Source organism: Lepisosteus platostomus, chromosome 6 (genome assembly GCF_059453375.1).
Source record: "Lepisosteus platostomus isolate fLepPlt1 chromosome 6, fLepPlt1.hap1, whole genome shotgun sequence".
Classification (NCBI taxonomy): domain Eukaryota; kingdom Metazoa; phylum Chordata; class Actinopteri; order Semionotiformes; family Lepisosteidae; genus Lepisosteus; species Lepisosteus platostomus.
In genome coordinates, this window is record NC_142616.1 from 14,795,839 (window position 1) to 14,809,507 (window position 13,669).

The 13,669-nt window shown below is 48.1% G+C and overlaps 1 protein-coding gene across 6 annotated transcripts; it reads left to right on the plus strand.

Moving 5' to 3' along the window:
- The first annotated feature begins 1,156 nt into the window (after nucleotides 1–1,156).
- On the plus strand, nucleotides 1,157–13,537 carry LOC148660521 (E3 ubiquitin-protein ligase TRIM39-like). 6 transcript variants are annotated; one of them, XM_088637892.1, is made up of 9 exons: nucleotides 1,157–1,225; nucleotides 1,273–1,358; nucleotides 3,970–4,547; nucleotides 4,958–5,053; nucleotides 6,651–6,884; nucleotides 8,480–8,627; nucleotides 9,686–9,790; nucleotides 10,475–10,555; nucleotides 11,949–13,537. In XM_088637892.1, exons 3-9 carry the CDS (start codon nucleotides 3,972–3,974, stop codon nucleotides 12,497–12,499), a joined length of 1,791 nt encoding a protein of 596 aa, XP_088494018.1. In that variant the 5' UTR covers nucleotides 1,157–1,225; nucleotides 1,273–1,358; nucleotides 3,970–3,971; the 3' UTR covers nucleotides 12,500–13,537. The 6 variants fall into 6 exon arrangements, with proteins under 6 accessions (XP_088494018.1, XP_088494012.1, XP_088494013.1 ...); XM_088637887.1 differs by lacking the exons at nucleotides 1,157–1,225; nucleotides 1,273–1,358 and adding exons at nucleotides 2,981–3,249; nucleotides 3,442–3,564; XM_088637886.1 differs by having other exon boundaries at nucleotides 1,169–1,358.
- Nucleotides 13,538–13,669: the final 132 nt, after the last annotated feature.

Genomic DNA, 13,669 nt, shown 5'->3' on the forward strand with positions numbered 1-13,669 from the left:
CAAAAGAACCGGACCGCTAGCCTGACTAGAATAGCTTGATCCTGACTCATTACATGCTCTTTACATACTCCAGCTTGTTTTGTAGGAAAATATATTACAGGCACGTAGTCTGCCTCAGGGGCAGAGGGCGGAGTCCCAGGACACAGCAGCATTTAAAAACTGCTCTTCACTCCACAACACAGCAACGTTCCTAGAGCAGTGTTGCTGCCCCAGGGCTCAGGAGAGGAGACCGACAGGGACAGTGGGACCTCAGGGAGGGACAGGGCTCAGGAGAGGAGACGGACAGGGACAGTGGGAGTTCAGGGAGGGACAGGGCTCAGGAGAGGAGACCAACAGGGACAGTGGGACCTCAGGGAGGGACAGGGCTCAGGAGAGGAGACGGACAGGGACAGTGGGAGCTCAGGGAGGGACAGGGCTCAGGAGAGGAGACCAACAGGGACAGTGGGACCTCAGGGAGGGACAGGGCTCAGGAGAGGAGACGGACAGGGACAGTGGGAGCTCAGGGAGGGACAGGGCTCAGGAGAGGAGACCGACAGGCACAGTGGGACCTCAGGGAGGGACAGGGCTCAGGAGAGGAGACCAACAGGGACAGTGGGACCTCAGGGAGGGACAGGGCTCAGGAGAGGAGACCGACAGGGACAGTGGGACCTCAGGGAGGGACAGGGCTCAGGAGAGGAGACGGACAGGGACAGTGGGAGCTCAGGGAGGGACAGGGCTCAGGAGAGGAGACCAACAGGGACAGTGGGACCTCAGGGAGGGACAGGGCTCAGGAGAGGAGACGGACAGGGACAGTGGGAGCTCAGGGAGGGACAGGGCTCAGGAGAGGAGACCAACAGGGACAGTGGGACCTCAGGGAGGGACAGGGCTCAGGAGAGGAGACGGACAGGGACAGTGGGAGCTCAGGGAGGGACAGGGCTCAGGAGAGGAGACCGACAGGCACAGTGGGACCTCAGGGAGGGACAGGGCTCAGGAGAGGAGACGGACAGGGACAGTGGGAGCTCAGGGAGGGACAGGGCTCAGGAGAGGAGACCGACAGGGACAGTGGGACCTCAGGGAGGGACAGGGCTCAGGAGAGGAGACAGACAGGGACAGTGGGAGCTCAGGGAGGGACAGGGCTCAGGAGAGACTGACAGGGACAGTGGGAGCTCAGGGAGGGACAGGGCTCAGGAGAGACCGACAGGGACAGTGGGAGCTCAGGGGGGGACAGGGCTCAGGAGAGGAGACGGACAGGGACAGTGGGAGCTCAGGGAGGGACAGGGCTCAGGAGAGACTGACAGGGACAGTGGGAGCTCAGGGAGGGACAGGGCAAAGGAGAGGAGACCGACAGGGACAGAGCTGTGCTTCTATCACCTTCAAAGGTAAATGCTGTATTGAGATTTTCTAAGTAATAAAAGTTATGTTTTCACTATCGGCATTCAGCAACGTACCAGAAATAAATGCTTACTGCAGGTGCTGTTCCAGCTGCTCTAGGATATCAATAAATTCAGTAAATTGTGGAAGAAGGAAAGAACAACATCTTTAAACAAGTGAAGCTTGAAAGGGAAAGTATAATGTGCAATGTTGAGTGTCTGATCTATGCTCCTGCGATGCATTGATCATCCTTGTCCCATTGATCTTTGTATTTCTTTAAGATAATTCTTATCTTTAAAAAAAAGTATTTCCCAGTTATTTCACATTGTGAAATAAAAGGGACTTCACCCGGAAGCATTTTGTTTGTGATTGCTAGTAAATGTTTTGACTCAATGTTACCTGCATAACTGCATTCTTGAGCTGGCTCCCTTTCAAGCTCTATCTTTTTCTGTCTTTCTTCCTTGTTCCTGTTAGCAACATTTATAATTATGCCTTTTGTATTATGGTACTGTGTCTCGGTGCTGTGTGTGACAGTCCAGTCTATACTGATACTGTGTCTCGGTGCTGTGTGTGACAGTCCAGTCTATACTGGTACTGTGTCCCAGTGGAATGTGTGACAGTCCAGTCTGTATTGATACTGTGTCTCGGTGCTGTGTGTGACAGTCCAGTCGATGAAGGTACTGTGTCCCACTGGAGTGTGTGACAGTCCAGTCTGTACTGGTACTGTGTCTCGGTGCTGTGTGTGACAGTCCAGTCTGTACCGGTAATGTGTCTCAGTGTTGTGCGTGACAGTCCAGTCTATACTGGTATACTGTGTCCCACTGGAGTGTGTGACAGTCCAGTCTGTACTGGTACTGTGTCCCAGTGGAGTGTGTGACAGTCCAGTCTGTACTGGTACTGTGTCTCGGTGCTGTGTGTGACAGTCCAGTCTGTACTGGTACTGTGTCTCAGTGTTGTGTGTGACAGTCCAGTCTATACTGGTATACTGTGTCCCAGTGGGGTGTGTGACAGTCCAGTCTGTACTGGTACTGTGTCTCGGTGCTGTGTGTGACAGTCCAGTCTGTACCGGTAATGTGTCTCAGTTTTGTGTGTGACAGTCCAGTCTATACTGGTATACTGTGTCCCAGTGGATTGTGTGACAGTCCAGTCTGTACTGGTACTGTGTCTCGGTGCTGTGTGTGACAGTCCAGTCTGTACCGGTAATGTGTCTCAGTGTTGTGTGTGACAGTCCAGTCTATACTGGTATACTGTGTCCCAGTGGATTGTGTGACAGTCCAGTCTGTACTGGTACTGTGTCTCGGTGCTGTGTGTGACAGTCCAGTCTGTACCGGTAATGTGTCTCAGTGTTGTGTGTGACAGTCCAGTCTGTACTGGCAATGTGTCTCCCAGATGTGCATTGAGCTGTTAATATGCATGTTGACATGGAGCACAAAGAAGACAGAAGACAAGGGCGAGGCTGGGCAGGGCTCCTGTGGTTCAGAGAGCATCAGTAAAGGCTGGATGGAAGGCTGAAGACCTGGCAGCGTCTCTGGGTGCTTGATTTCAGTCAGTGCTCGGAGAAACCCTGGACACTGGTGGCGATTGACTTGAAGAACACATAGATAATGGGCCCATCGATAGGAAGTGTGACTTCGCTGACAGACAGCTGCAGACAGTGCTCTGTCTGGAGATCTGGAATGCCGATAAGAGCGGAATTTTAACACCCCCGCCCCTTTTCCAACCACAGTTCTCTCAATGAAAGAGGCAGAGAAAGAATTGCAGTGTTCATGGGAATGAGCATCTCTGTGTGATGGAACAAGTAATAAGTTTATTCCATGCTGAAAAAAAGAAGAAAGAGAACACAATGTTTCGGCCGTGGAGCCTTCTTCAGGTGTGAGAGAGACAGGGCAGTAGGCAAAGGTAAAGTAGCGGGAGAACAAAGGTTGGGAGGGAGGAGGAGTGAGAGGCGGGAGCAGGGGACAGAAAGAGAGGCCAATCAAGAGGTGGGCCAATCAACAAATCACCTCTTGATTGGCCTCTCTTTCTGTCCCCTGCTCCCGCCTCTCACTCCTCCTCCCTCTCAACCTTTGCAGCCTACGCATGCCGACGCAGCTACCCACCTGAACTATCTCTGTGTGATGATGCCCAGGGAAACGCAACTCTTCAGCATCAGGAAAAGCCAGAACCCACCATGCTTGAAAGATAAGAGATGCCTTCCAGTCAGGATCAGTGCCAGTGAGTCTGACTGTACGGCAGCTACTTCAGCAGAAGCACCTTCGAAAGAACACAGAGACAATACTGTATTGTAAAAATTCTGGTGTGATCTTTGTTCTTGTGTCAAACGTCTAAATTCCTAAGGATTGAGTTACGGGAAACGAGACATTTTGCTTTTGAAAAATATTCCTTGAAACAAAGCTGTACATTCCCCACAGGTAATTGTACCTGCACTTCATGAATGATACTCACACGCATCCAGTTTGCCTGGTTAACTTGCTTCATTTACTTTGCTATTCAGCTATAGTCTAGGCTAGGTTATAGTTTGAAAACCATGATTGCACTTACTGTACATCTACAGTATTTCTGTCTCTGTAAACTCATGCTGCTTCAATAATCTCTTGCGTTTGCCTTTGTTTCGACCAGAAATGATTTCGCCCGGCAGCCTGCTGTCCGAAGAGCAGCTCCTGTGCTCGATCTGCCTGGATGTGTTCGCCAGCCCGGTCTCCCTCCCCTGCGGGCACAACTTCTGCCAGGCCTGTATCGGGGGGTACTGGGACAGCGGGGGTGCGTGTCAGTGCCCGCTGTGTAAGGAGGCGTTCGGCCGAAGACCCAGTCTCCAGATTAACCGGACCTTGAACGAGATCGCGGAGCAGTTCAAGGCCACGAGAAGCAGCTGCGCTGACGGGGGCGCCGCCGGCCCAGGGGAGGTGCCCTGTGACGTCTGCGCCGCGGAGAAGCTCAGGGCGGTGAAGTCCTGCCTGGTGTGTCTGGCCTCCTACTGCGACGAGCACGTCCAGCCGCACCGCGAGGTCGGGAGACTGAGCAGGCACCGGCTGGTCGACCCAGCACGCAGCTTGAGGGACAAGCTGTGCAGGAAGCACGGCAGACAGCTGGAGCTGTTCTGCAGGAGAGACCAGGCTTTCATCTGTCGGCTGTGCACCAAGAAAGACCACCGGACACACAGCACTGTCCCCATAGAAGCGCAAAGGCTGGAGCTTCAGGTTGGTGGAGATGTTCAATGTTGAAATGCGCAAGAGCAATGTCTGTGTCGATCTGTGCGCGAGCGCTTCTTAAACATGTGAGGTCAAGATGAAGTATGCTAATAAGAAATATAATGCTTTTTTCATATATTGCTTAGATAAAATGATAACTTATTCATGCAATATAACGCCACCGCCCATATGACATAAAATTCTAAGATCAAATAGTTTTAATATCATCCTGAACTCCCTTGAGCGTTTCTTTGATCAGCACAATTTCAAATCTTTATCCTCCGCAGAAATTTGGCCGATTTGAAGCTCTGACTGCATATCATGTTTTACTCCTTGTAAAGTTCTTCCAGTCTGGACTATCTGATTCAGGAAGTGATGAATAGTCTGTGTGGTCCTGTGTTTTATTATGCTGCCTGCAGAATAATATGAGGAAGACACAGGCACAATTACAGCAGATGGCCCAGGACAGACTGAAGAAGGTGGAGGACGTCAAAAAATCTGTGAAACTTCACAAAGTGAGTCCTGTAATGAGCCTTGTCAAATCTTTCTGAGTGGGGTACTGTAGGGCTCAGTGCTGGGGACAATGCTCTCTCTGAGACACAGTGAGTCCTGTCAGTCTTTCTGAGTGGGGTACTGCAGGGTTCACTGCTGGGGTCACTGCTCTCTCTGAGACAGTCCTGTCAGTGTTTCTGAGTGGATACTGCAGGGCTCAGTGCTGGGGTCTCTGCTCTCTGAGACACAATGAATCCTGTCAGTGTTTCTGAGTGGATACTGCAGGGCTCAGTGCTGGGGTCTCTGCTCTCTGAGACACAGTGAGTCCTGTCAGTCTTTCTGAGTGGGGTGCTGCAGGGGTCACAGACCTATCTCTGCATCATCAAATACGGGATTGATTGGACGCACACTGTATACTTCAAAATATACTGATGGAAAAAAGAAACGCAACATTTCCTGGAAAGAGAATACTACAGTTACTCTGTAGTATTTTCACAAAAAGTTGTCAATGTGGTTTAAGCCCTCTGACAAGTAATACAACTTGTTGTATTACAACTTGAAAGCTCATTAGGTGCTCTTTTACCCAATGAGGTCCAGGTGGAAAAATGCCTGATCAGGTCACCTTTAAAAAGGCCTTAATTCAAAGCTCAGATCACTGCAAGAAAAAGGCCACACTTAGTCATTCCATAATGCCTTGAATGTCACCAGAAGCAAGGGAGAGGGCCATTGGCATGCTGCAGGCAGGCATGTCATGTGCCAGCGTTGCCAGACACTATGGAGTGAGCCGCTCCACTGTGTCCCAGCTGCAGAGAAGGTTTCAGCAGACCGGCAGACTGCAGGTGGCTGCAGATGACCGTCCAAGATCGGGTCCCCTTGGGTGACCACACCAGAGCAGGGCCGACACATCAGACTGGTCCATCTGAGAGACCGTTTCAGATCTACCACCCGTACCGCTGCTGAAGCTGCCAGCAGACACACTGCCCACGTCAGTGACAGGACAGTGAGGCTCCATGCTGCTGGCCTTAGAGCAAAGCGACCTGTCAGAGGCCCTCTGCTCACACCTCCTAGACTTCACACCCGACTGGCTTGGGCCAGACAGAGGCTGCGATGGACTCTTCAGCCTGTTTCACACAGACGGGAAGGCCAGAGTGTGAAGGAAGGGGTGTTGCTTTTCTTTTTTCCATCCATTTATATTCCGACAAACCCTTGAAATGTGTTCCAGACAAGGCTGTGCTATCACAACATTTATTAATTAACAACTTCTCAATATCTCCCCACAAAAGCCTTCATCGGGACAAAAGTGCATTAGCTTTTGGGCCAAAATTATTTTGTGTAATTAATGAATAGATTTCAGAGTATATAGTGTGCATCCAGTCAATCCTGTTTTTAGATTGCTTTTTTTGGGACAGCAATATTTGGGTTCTTTTCTTCTCTTTCTACCTTTCTCTGAGCACCCTAGGGGGCTCCAGCCCAGAGCTTGAGAAGCACTGGCTCAGATCATTTGGTTTCTTGAGGCTCATTGGATAGCACGCATCGGAGAATCCGATAGGAACTTCCTGCAGGTTTCGGCTGTTCAGAGATTTCCCTGGTTCCCCCGTCCGTGTCCTCTCGCCCCCTCAGCGCTGGGTGCAGAAAGAGATGAAGGACAGCGTGAAGCTGTGCACTGCGCTGGCCCACTGCGTGGAGAGGAGCCAGGCCGAGGTAATCAAAGCGCTGGAGGACAAGCAGAGGGCAGCCGAGGTGCAGGCTGAAGGCCTGATCAAGGAGCTGGAGCAGGAGATGGCCGCTATAAAGAGGAGGAACGCAGAGCTGGAGCAGCTCGCCCGCACCGAGGACCACCTCCTCTTCCTGCAGGTGAGAGGACATGTGTGGAACATGCTTCACGTACTTTGTGGCAATCTGAAGGCAGACGTCAGCAAACAGGCAGGGGTCCAGGCTGTGACAACAGACAACTGAAGGAAATCCAAAGGGCAAAACCAGAGAGAGAAGGCAAAGTCCAAAACTTGAAAAAGGCATGAGAAAAAGGCCAAAAGGAAACAAACAAACGTTGAAAAACCAAGCTGCACACTAGGGAACACAGAGACCAGGTGAGAACACACTCAGTCTGAGTGCCACAGAACAGCAAATGCAGGTCTTACATATTTGCCGGTGGTATTGATTTCCTTCCTGACCTTGCTGTCATGGTAATTGATTGACAGGTGTGTTATTAGTTGTGTTTCAACGTGACTAGCAATCCCATGGCAGAAGCAGCTGTGATACTATGGAGCAGACCACTGTCTGCTCCGTATGGACAACAGCTATATGACCCCACAACTCACACTGGCAGCTCACTGAAGCTCAGCAGGTGTTAGCCTGGTCAGTACCTGGAGGGCAGACTCCTGGGAAAGCTAGGGTTGCTGCTGGAAGAGGTGTTAGTGGGGCCAGTAGGGGGCACTCACCCTGCGGTCTGTGTGGGTCCTAATGCCCAAGTATAGTGATGGGGACACTATGCTGTAAAAAGGCACCGTCCTTTGGCTGAAACTGAGGTCCTGACTCTCTGTGGTCATTAGAAATCCCAGGGTGTTTCTCGAAAAGAGTAGGGGTGTTACGCCGGTGTTCTGGCCAAATTTCCACCTGGCCTTTACCAGTCATGGCCTTCTAATAACCCCCCTCTCAGAACTGGCTTCATCACTCTGCTCTCCTCCCCACTGAGAGCTGGTGTGTGTGAGCAGACTGGAGCATCATCCAGGTGGGGCTGCACACTGGTGCTGGTGGAGGGGATCCCCATTACCTGTAAAGCACTATATAAGTGTGAGGAATTATTATGTCTACAATAAAACCCAGTCTAGCATTTAGAAGGCAGTGCTTCTGAGACCTGGATGTCCACTGAGTAATGCGAGAGTGAGATTTAACAACAGCTCTTACATTTGCCTGCTTCATTCATGCCCCAGCTGGGAATAATTCTCCACCACTTGAAAGATAACCTTTCAATGTGGGCTGTTTTGGTTCTGTTAGCTGAGGACAGAAGGCTTTTATAAGCAGTTCAGGAGAATAGCACAACTGCGATGACAGGTAGGGGCTGATTAGTGGTGGCGTTAATTAGATCATTGTAAAAGTGCGTCACTCTAATGCTCTTGTTACCAAAATGATAGTCAAATTCAAAGTCTAGTCAAAAGTCCTGAGTGTAAAATGTAGCATTTGCTCCACTGTCTCCAGCCTGTAGTCTAGTGAGAGGATCGCTAGCTTCTTGACAACAAAACAGTGGTGTCTTACTATATAACTTTACAGCAACATTATGTGGTATTAAGTGCAGAGGAAAGTGCTGTGAAGCAGAGGAATGAGACGTCAGAAAACTAAGGCGGGGGGGCATCCCATAATCCTCAGTCTTACAACATATGGCGAGCCACAGGGGACACACAGTACATAACAACAACTCACAATGCTGAATCTCTCCTCTCTCTCTACTCTAGTGTTTCCCCTCCCTGTGCTCTCCTCCACAAACCAAGGAGTGGTCCGGCATCACTCTCCCCACAGAGCCTAGTGCGGACTCCTCTTGGGAAGCTCTGACCCACCTGGAGGAGAGATTCCTGGAAGAGCTAAGGAAGTTGAAAAACAAGGGTTTGTATTCTGTGTGAGACCTGACCAACTGAAACAGGCTTTCACGCTTGGAGGGTCTAACTTTGAGTGACTCTGATACTCATCAGAAACAGGCTGTGCTCTGAAATCCAAAACCACCCACAGACTTAACCTGCACAACAAGTATCTGAAGAAATAACACAGGTGCTGTTAAACTCTTTGACGTCAGTGCAATCAGATGGTGCTGTTTGTTTTTTTCTGTGGAACTCGTCCAGCTATTTCTTGAGAGAAGTCAGGGTATCAGCTTCAATAACACGGCAGCTTGTTCTACCCTCCTGCCACCCTCTGTGTAAAGCAGAGCCTCCTGTCCTGACTGAGGGATCTCCTCCAGCTGCTTTTTGAGAGAAGTCTGGGTATTGGTTTCAAAAACGTGGCTGGACTACTTGCTCCACACTCCCACCACCTTGGTTTCTTTCAAGATATGGCTGTCAGCTATATATTGTAGCATTTCTATCTTTATTAGCTAATAGCAAGCAAATAAAATATATTAAATAAGAATAAGATTTAATTTTAATAATTCTCCTTCCTTACTTCTTTATATTTAGCATAGGCACAAGGCACAAAGTCACACTGTACAAACACCCGAAATGCCACCCAGACTACACAGTTAGACTCAATGCAGAATCACAGGAGGCTGAGGCTCAAAACCACCGTGTTTCTTCTTCAAACTCATGGCTCGCAACTTTTGTGGGCTTTGATCAGAGTTGAGGGAGACTTAAATACTAAAGCATTCAGTGTGTCATTTTGGGCACTTGTTTGAGTCCAGCCCTTTACTCACTGTACCCAGGACTAAATCTCAGCCTTTTGGTGACTATAGTTTTTCTGTCTTTGCTTCTTTGCTATGTAATGCCCTTCCTCTGACTCTTTAAGAAACAAATTCTTTGAGTCTCTTCAAAAACAAACTCAAAACCCATGTTTTTACCAGGGCCTGTGTCTGATTGCCCTATATTATATCCTTTATGTTCTTGATGGGATAGATCAAGCTGAATTGTAAGACCAGCGTGTTCATTGGTCATGAGTAAGAGCCTGTGTCTTCCCAGGACCTCAGGACAACCCTGCCAGGAGAAGGTCATCGTGCAGCTGGAGAACAATGGTCCTGTCTTACATGTGGACGGTCATTCTCACTGCTGTACTGCTCGGCTTCTGTGAGTATTGAGGAGAACGTCAGTGTTCTCTTCCTGTCTGGAATGGAGTGTGGGGTAGCGTGTTTGAGAACTAGTAAATCTGTAATACTGCACTGAAATGTTTGAATTGGGATATTTTTTGTCACTGTTAGCATTATTCAGCAGTTCGGTCAAATTCCAGTAATGATTAAATGAGACAACGAATATAAAGGGACAGCAGTATTTATAGTCCAGGTGACTAGCTGCGTCAGCATGCGTAGGCTGCAAAGGAACAAGTAATAGGTTTATTCCATGCTGAAATGGAATAACTTCCACCTTTCCAGCATGGAATAAACCTACTACTTGTTCCTTTGCAGCAGTATTTATACTTTAGCATGAACTTGCCTAGCTGAGGAAGTGACAGTGTTGAATGAAGATCAGTGCTGTCACAGATCACCTTTTACTTTATTAGGAATGAACCAGGGAGGCAGCCAAGAGAGTGAAGTAGGGAGAAGCTGAGAAGCTTTGTCAGTATCAGCACTAGCCAGCTCTCTAGAATCCTAGTGATCACGTGTTATAGCAATCATTCATGATGGTACAAGATACAGTATAAACTGACAATTTAAATATGCCATATCAATATTAATGGTCTTTTTGTTCTGGACTTTTTATTCCACGTGTTCAGTATTTCTAAGCTGGCGACGCTTGAACTGTGTATCTTTGCAGATGCTCACACTCATATGCAAAAGCAGACCCCACAAGATGAAATGAGAAATGCACAAATCTCCTCCACCAGCGTGAGGATGGGTAAGCACAGTGGTTTGCAATGTTTGGGCAGTTTATATGGGGAAGACAGTAAACCCGCTGGCTGGAATGTTAGGGGTCCTAGTTAAGAGGATAGAGCCTTTTTGCCCATCACAGGACACACATTCACAGCAGGGCCAATTATCCCTGAAGTCAATTCACCTACCCGCTTTGGAGAGTCTTGGGAGGAAATCAGAGCACCTGGAGGAAACCCAGGTAAACACGGGGCGAACATACAAACTCCATGCAGATAGCACCCCAGGAATTGAAGCCGGGGCCCGAGCACTGCTAATCAGTGTGCCGTGTGCATTACCATTGAGCCTTTCAGTGACAGAATAACAAGAGACACATTCCATCGCCTTCCCTAATCTCCATCCTGTTGAGAACCTGGGGAAACAGTGGCACACAATCCACTCTCTCTCTTATTTAGTGTAATTCCATTACTGTGTCTCCTCTTCTCTGTCATCTAAAAAAGGAGCCATGACATTCTCTGATTTCCTCAGGTAACATTTTCCTGGTAAACATAGCTGCTTCTTCCTCTATTACCGGCAGCTGCCTGTATTCAAAATCGAAGACATTTTCACGGAGAGATGAGTTTCTTGCTTTTCTCAGGCACAATATTGCTGAAAAAAGTCTGTACATTTATTTCTGTCTCAGTAGCTGCATGAAATCCTAACAAAGGTGACAGAGTGGTGAGAGGTGTAGAGAGTGTGGCTCTCCTGGCTGAGGGAGTGACAGTCTAGCTGTGAGGATCGAGCTGCACAAATCCCCCTCTCTATTGCCAGAACTGAGCCAGGGAGCTGCTGCAGGGGTGTAGATGAGGAGCCAGGAGGGGTGCAGTGGAGAGACAAGCAAAGGAAAGTCCCGGGTGTGAGACCAATATGCGTAGGCGAGTGGAAGAGTGCAAGATTAGGATCTAACCTTCATTCCAGACCTCTATTTCAAACTCCATAGATATTCCCTTCCATGCTCTCTTCAAAATAATCATAATGAGGTATATTGTACAAGTGCATCGTAAAGCCTCAGAATCAATCATCCATAGTGCACAGCTTCCTGGACCTGTTGCTTTTTTGTGTAGGGATCACATTGCACTTGACAACATGAATTGTAACTCCTGTGGATCACCACTGCTTGCATTGGCTTATTAAAAATTCTTGAATTTCCGCAGAATAAAAGAGAAACCAGCAAAGTTTCAGAAGTAGACAGTAGAAGCAGGACAGAACGAGAATCTAAGACGTTTGTACCCATATTTGCATTTATATTCCATCAAAAATGTAAGTTGCATTTGTCACACTGAGGTTTCCAGGCAGAACTCGGTTGCTGATGTTTCTAAATCTTTGATGTTGTATTATTGGAGAGATGGTTTTACCACGTCTGTCTCCTCTCTGCCCCACAGTCAATGTGACTCTGGACTCCAGTACTGCTCATCCCAGTCTCATCCTGTCTGAGGATGGGAAACAGGTGAGACTGGGAGATGCACCCCAGGATCTCCCTGACAATCCAGAGAGATTCGACCAAGACTTCTGTGTCCTGGGCGCGGAGGGTTTCACCTCGGGGAGACACTACTGGGAGGTGGAGGTGGGGGACAAGACGGAGTGGGATTTGGGAGTGGCCAGAGAGTCCGTGGACCGTAAGGGAGAGATCACGTTGAGCCCAGAGGATGGGTACTGGAGTATTTGGCTCAAGAATGGAAAGGAGTATCAGGCACTTACTGACAATGCTGTTGCTCTGCCCCTGAGCACGAGGCCCCGGAAGGTGGGGGTGTATGTGGACTATGAGGGGGGGCAGGTGTCCTTTTACAACGTGGAGGCCAGCTCTCATATCTACACCTTCATGGCCTCCTTCACTGAGAAGCTCTACCCGTACTTCAGCCCTGGTCTCAACAGCGATGGTAAAAATTCTGCCCCACTGATAATCTCTTCTCCTGCACACATAAAGAATAAATAACAGGTTATCTCTGGAACAGGCAGCAGGAATTTAAGCCAAAGAGAGTACTAAACACACATATTGAAGTGGACCATACCAAAGTGTCATGGCATTATTAAAACTGAGAGGATGGCACAGCGGAACATTGCTTGTATGTTTCCATGTGTTCACCCAGATTGTGTGCAGGTTACATTCTGTGTGTCTGCCCTGTGAAGAAAGATATAAGATGTGAAGAAGGGGTTAACTGAGTCCTTTCTGCATGAGGACTGGACTTTTAAGTAACAGGCTTAGGGTTGTGGCAGCAAAGGGGGATAACTGATAAGGATTCCAGAGGCCACCTAGGAACCCCCCCAGGGAAGAAAACCTAACACTGACCATTAAGAGTGACCAAAGTCTGTGAACTGGCCGGACACCGTGACCTCCCCCCATTACCATGGTAACGAGCTACGTCAGAAGCGGCAGAAAAGGGCTATATAAACTGGAAGTTTTGTACCAGTATTTTGAACAGTACTTCGGTTTTATTGTTCCTTGCACGCAATAAAACTCACCTGTTTAAACTTCATCTTGGGATCCAGAACTGATTTGTCTGTTACAACACCTGTAATGGACTGGTGCCCCATCCAGGGTGTATCCTGCCTTGTTCCCGTTGCTTCCTGGGATATTCTTTGCCTCCCCTGTGACAATGAAATGGTAGAAGCAGTTTGAAAATGGGAACACAAGCTGACAAAATCCTCTCTTAAAACTGAAAAGTTTGTCAAAATGTCAATTGAAATTCCTGTGTTAACAACTCATTTTGTTACAGGAATTCCAAAGTAGATCTTAACCGAACTTTGTGGTCTGTATCAATATCTCTCAAGTATCACTGTATATTGACGTTTTTAAGTACTTAAATGTAGTAAAATGTGTTGAAATATTGTAAATTTATACACTTTGAACTGTGCGTTTACTGTATATATGAAATGAATCATTGCTGCTAACTCTTTTTTGACTTTATTGCATTTTACAGTAGCCCTGTGGTCCCTGGTGACATGACAATGTTAAATTAAATAGTAAAACATCTCTCTATCCAAGTTTATATCACCCTACCAGTAATGAATATTAGGTACGGAATAAAAACCTAATGGTCTCCCCTTGTTTCACTTCTAATGCAGAAAGCATCAAACTGAATGAAAAGAAAAGTATGATACCCAC

Coding starts and splice junctions, on each gene's coding strand:
- LOC148660521 (XM_088637887.1), top strand. CDS start 3,165: ATGCTGAAAAAAAGAAGAAAGAGAACACAATGTTTCGGCCGTGGAGCC. Junction 9,791..10,474: donor TGCTGTACTGCTCGGCTTCT/GTGAGTATTGAG, acceptor GTATCTTTGCAG/ATGCTCACACTCATATGCAA. Junction 10,556..11,948: donor CTCCACCAGCGTGAGGATGG/GTAAGCACAGTG, acceptor TCTGCCCCACAG/TCAATGTGACTCTGGACTCC.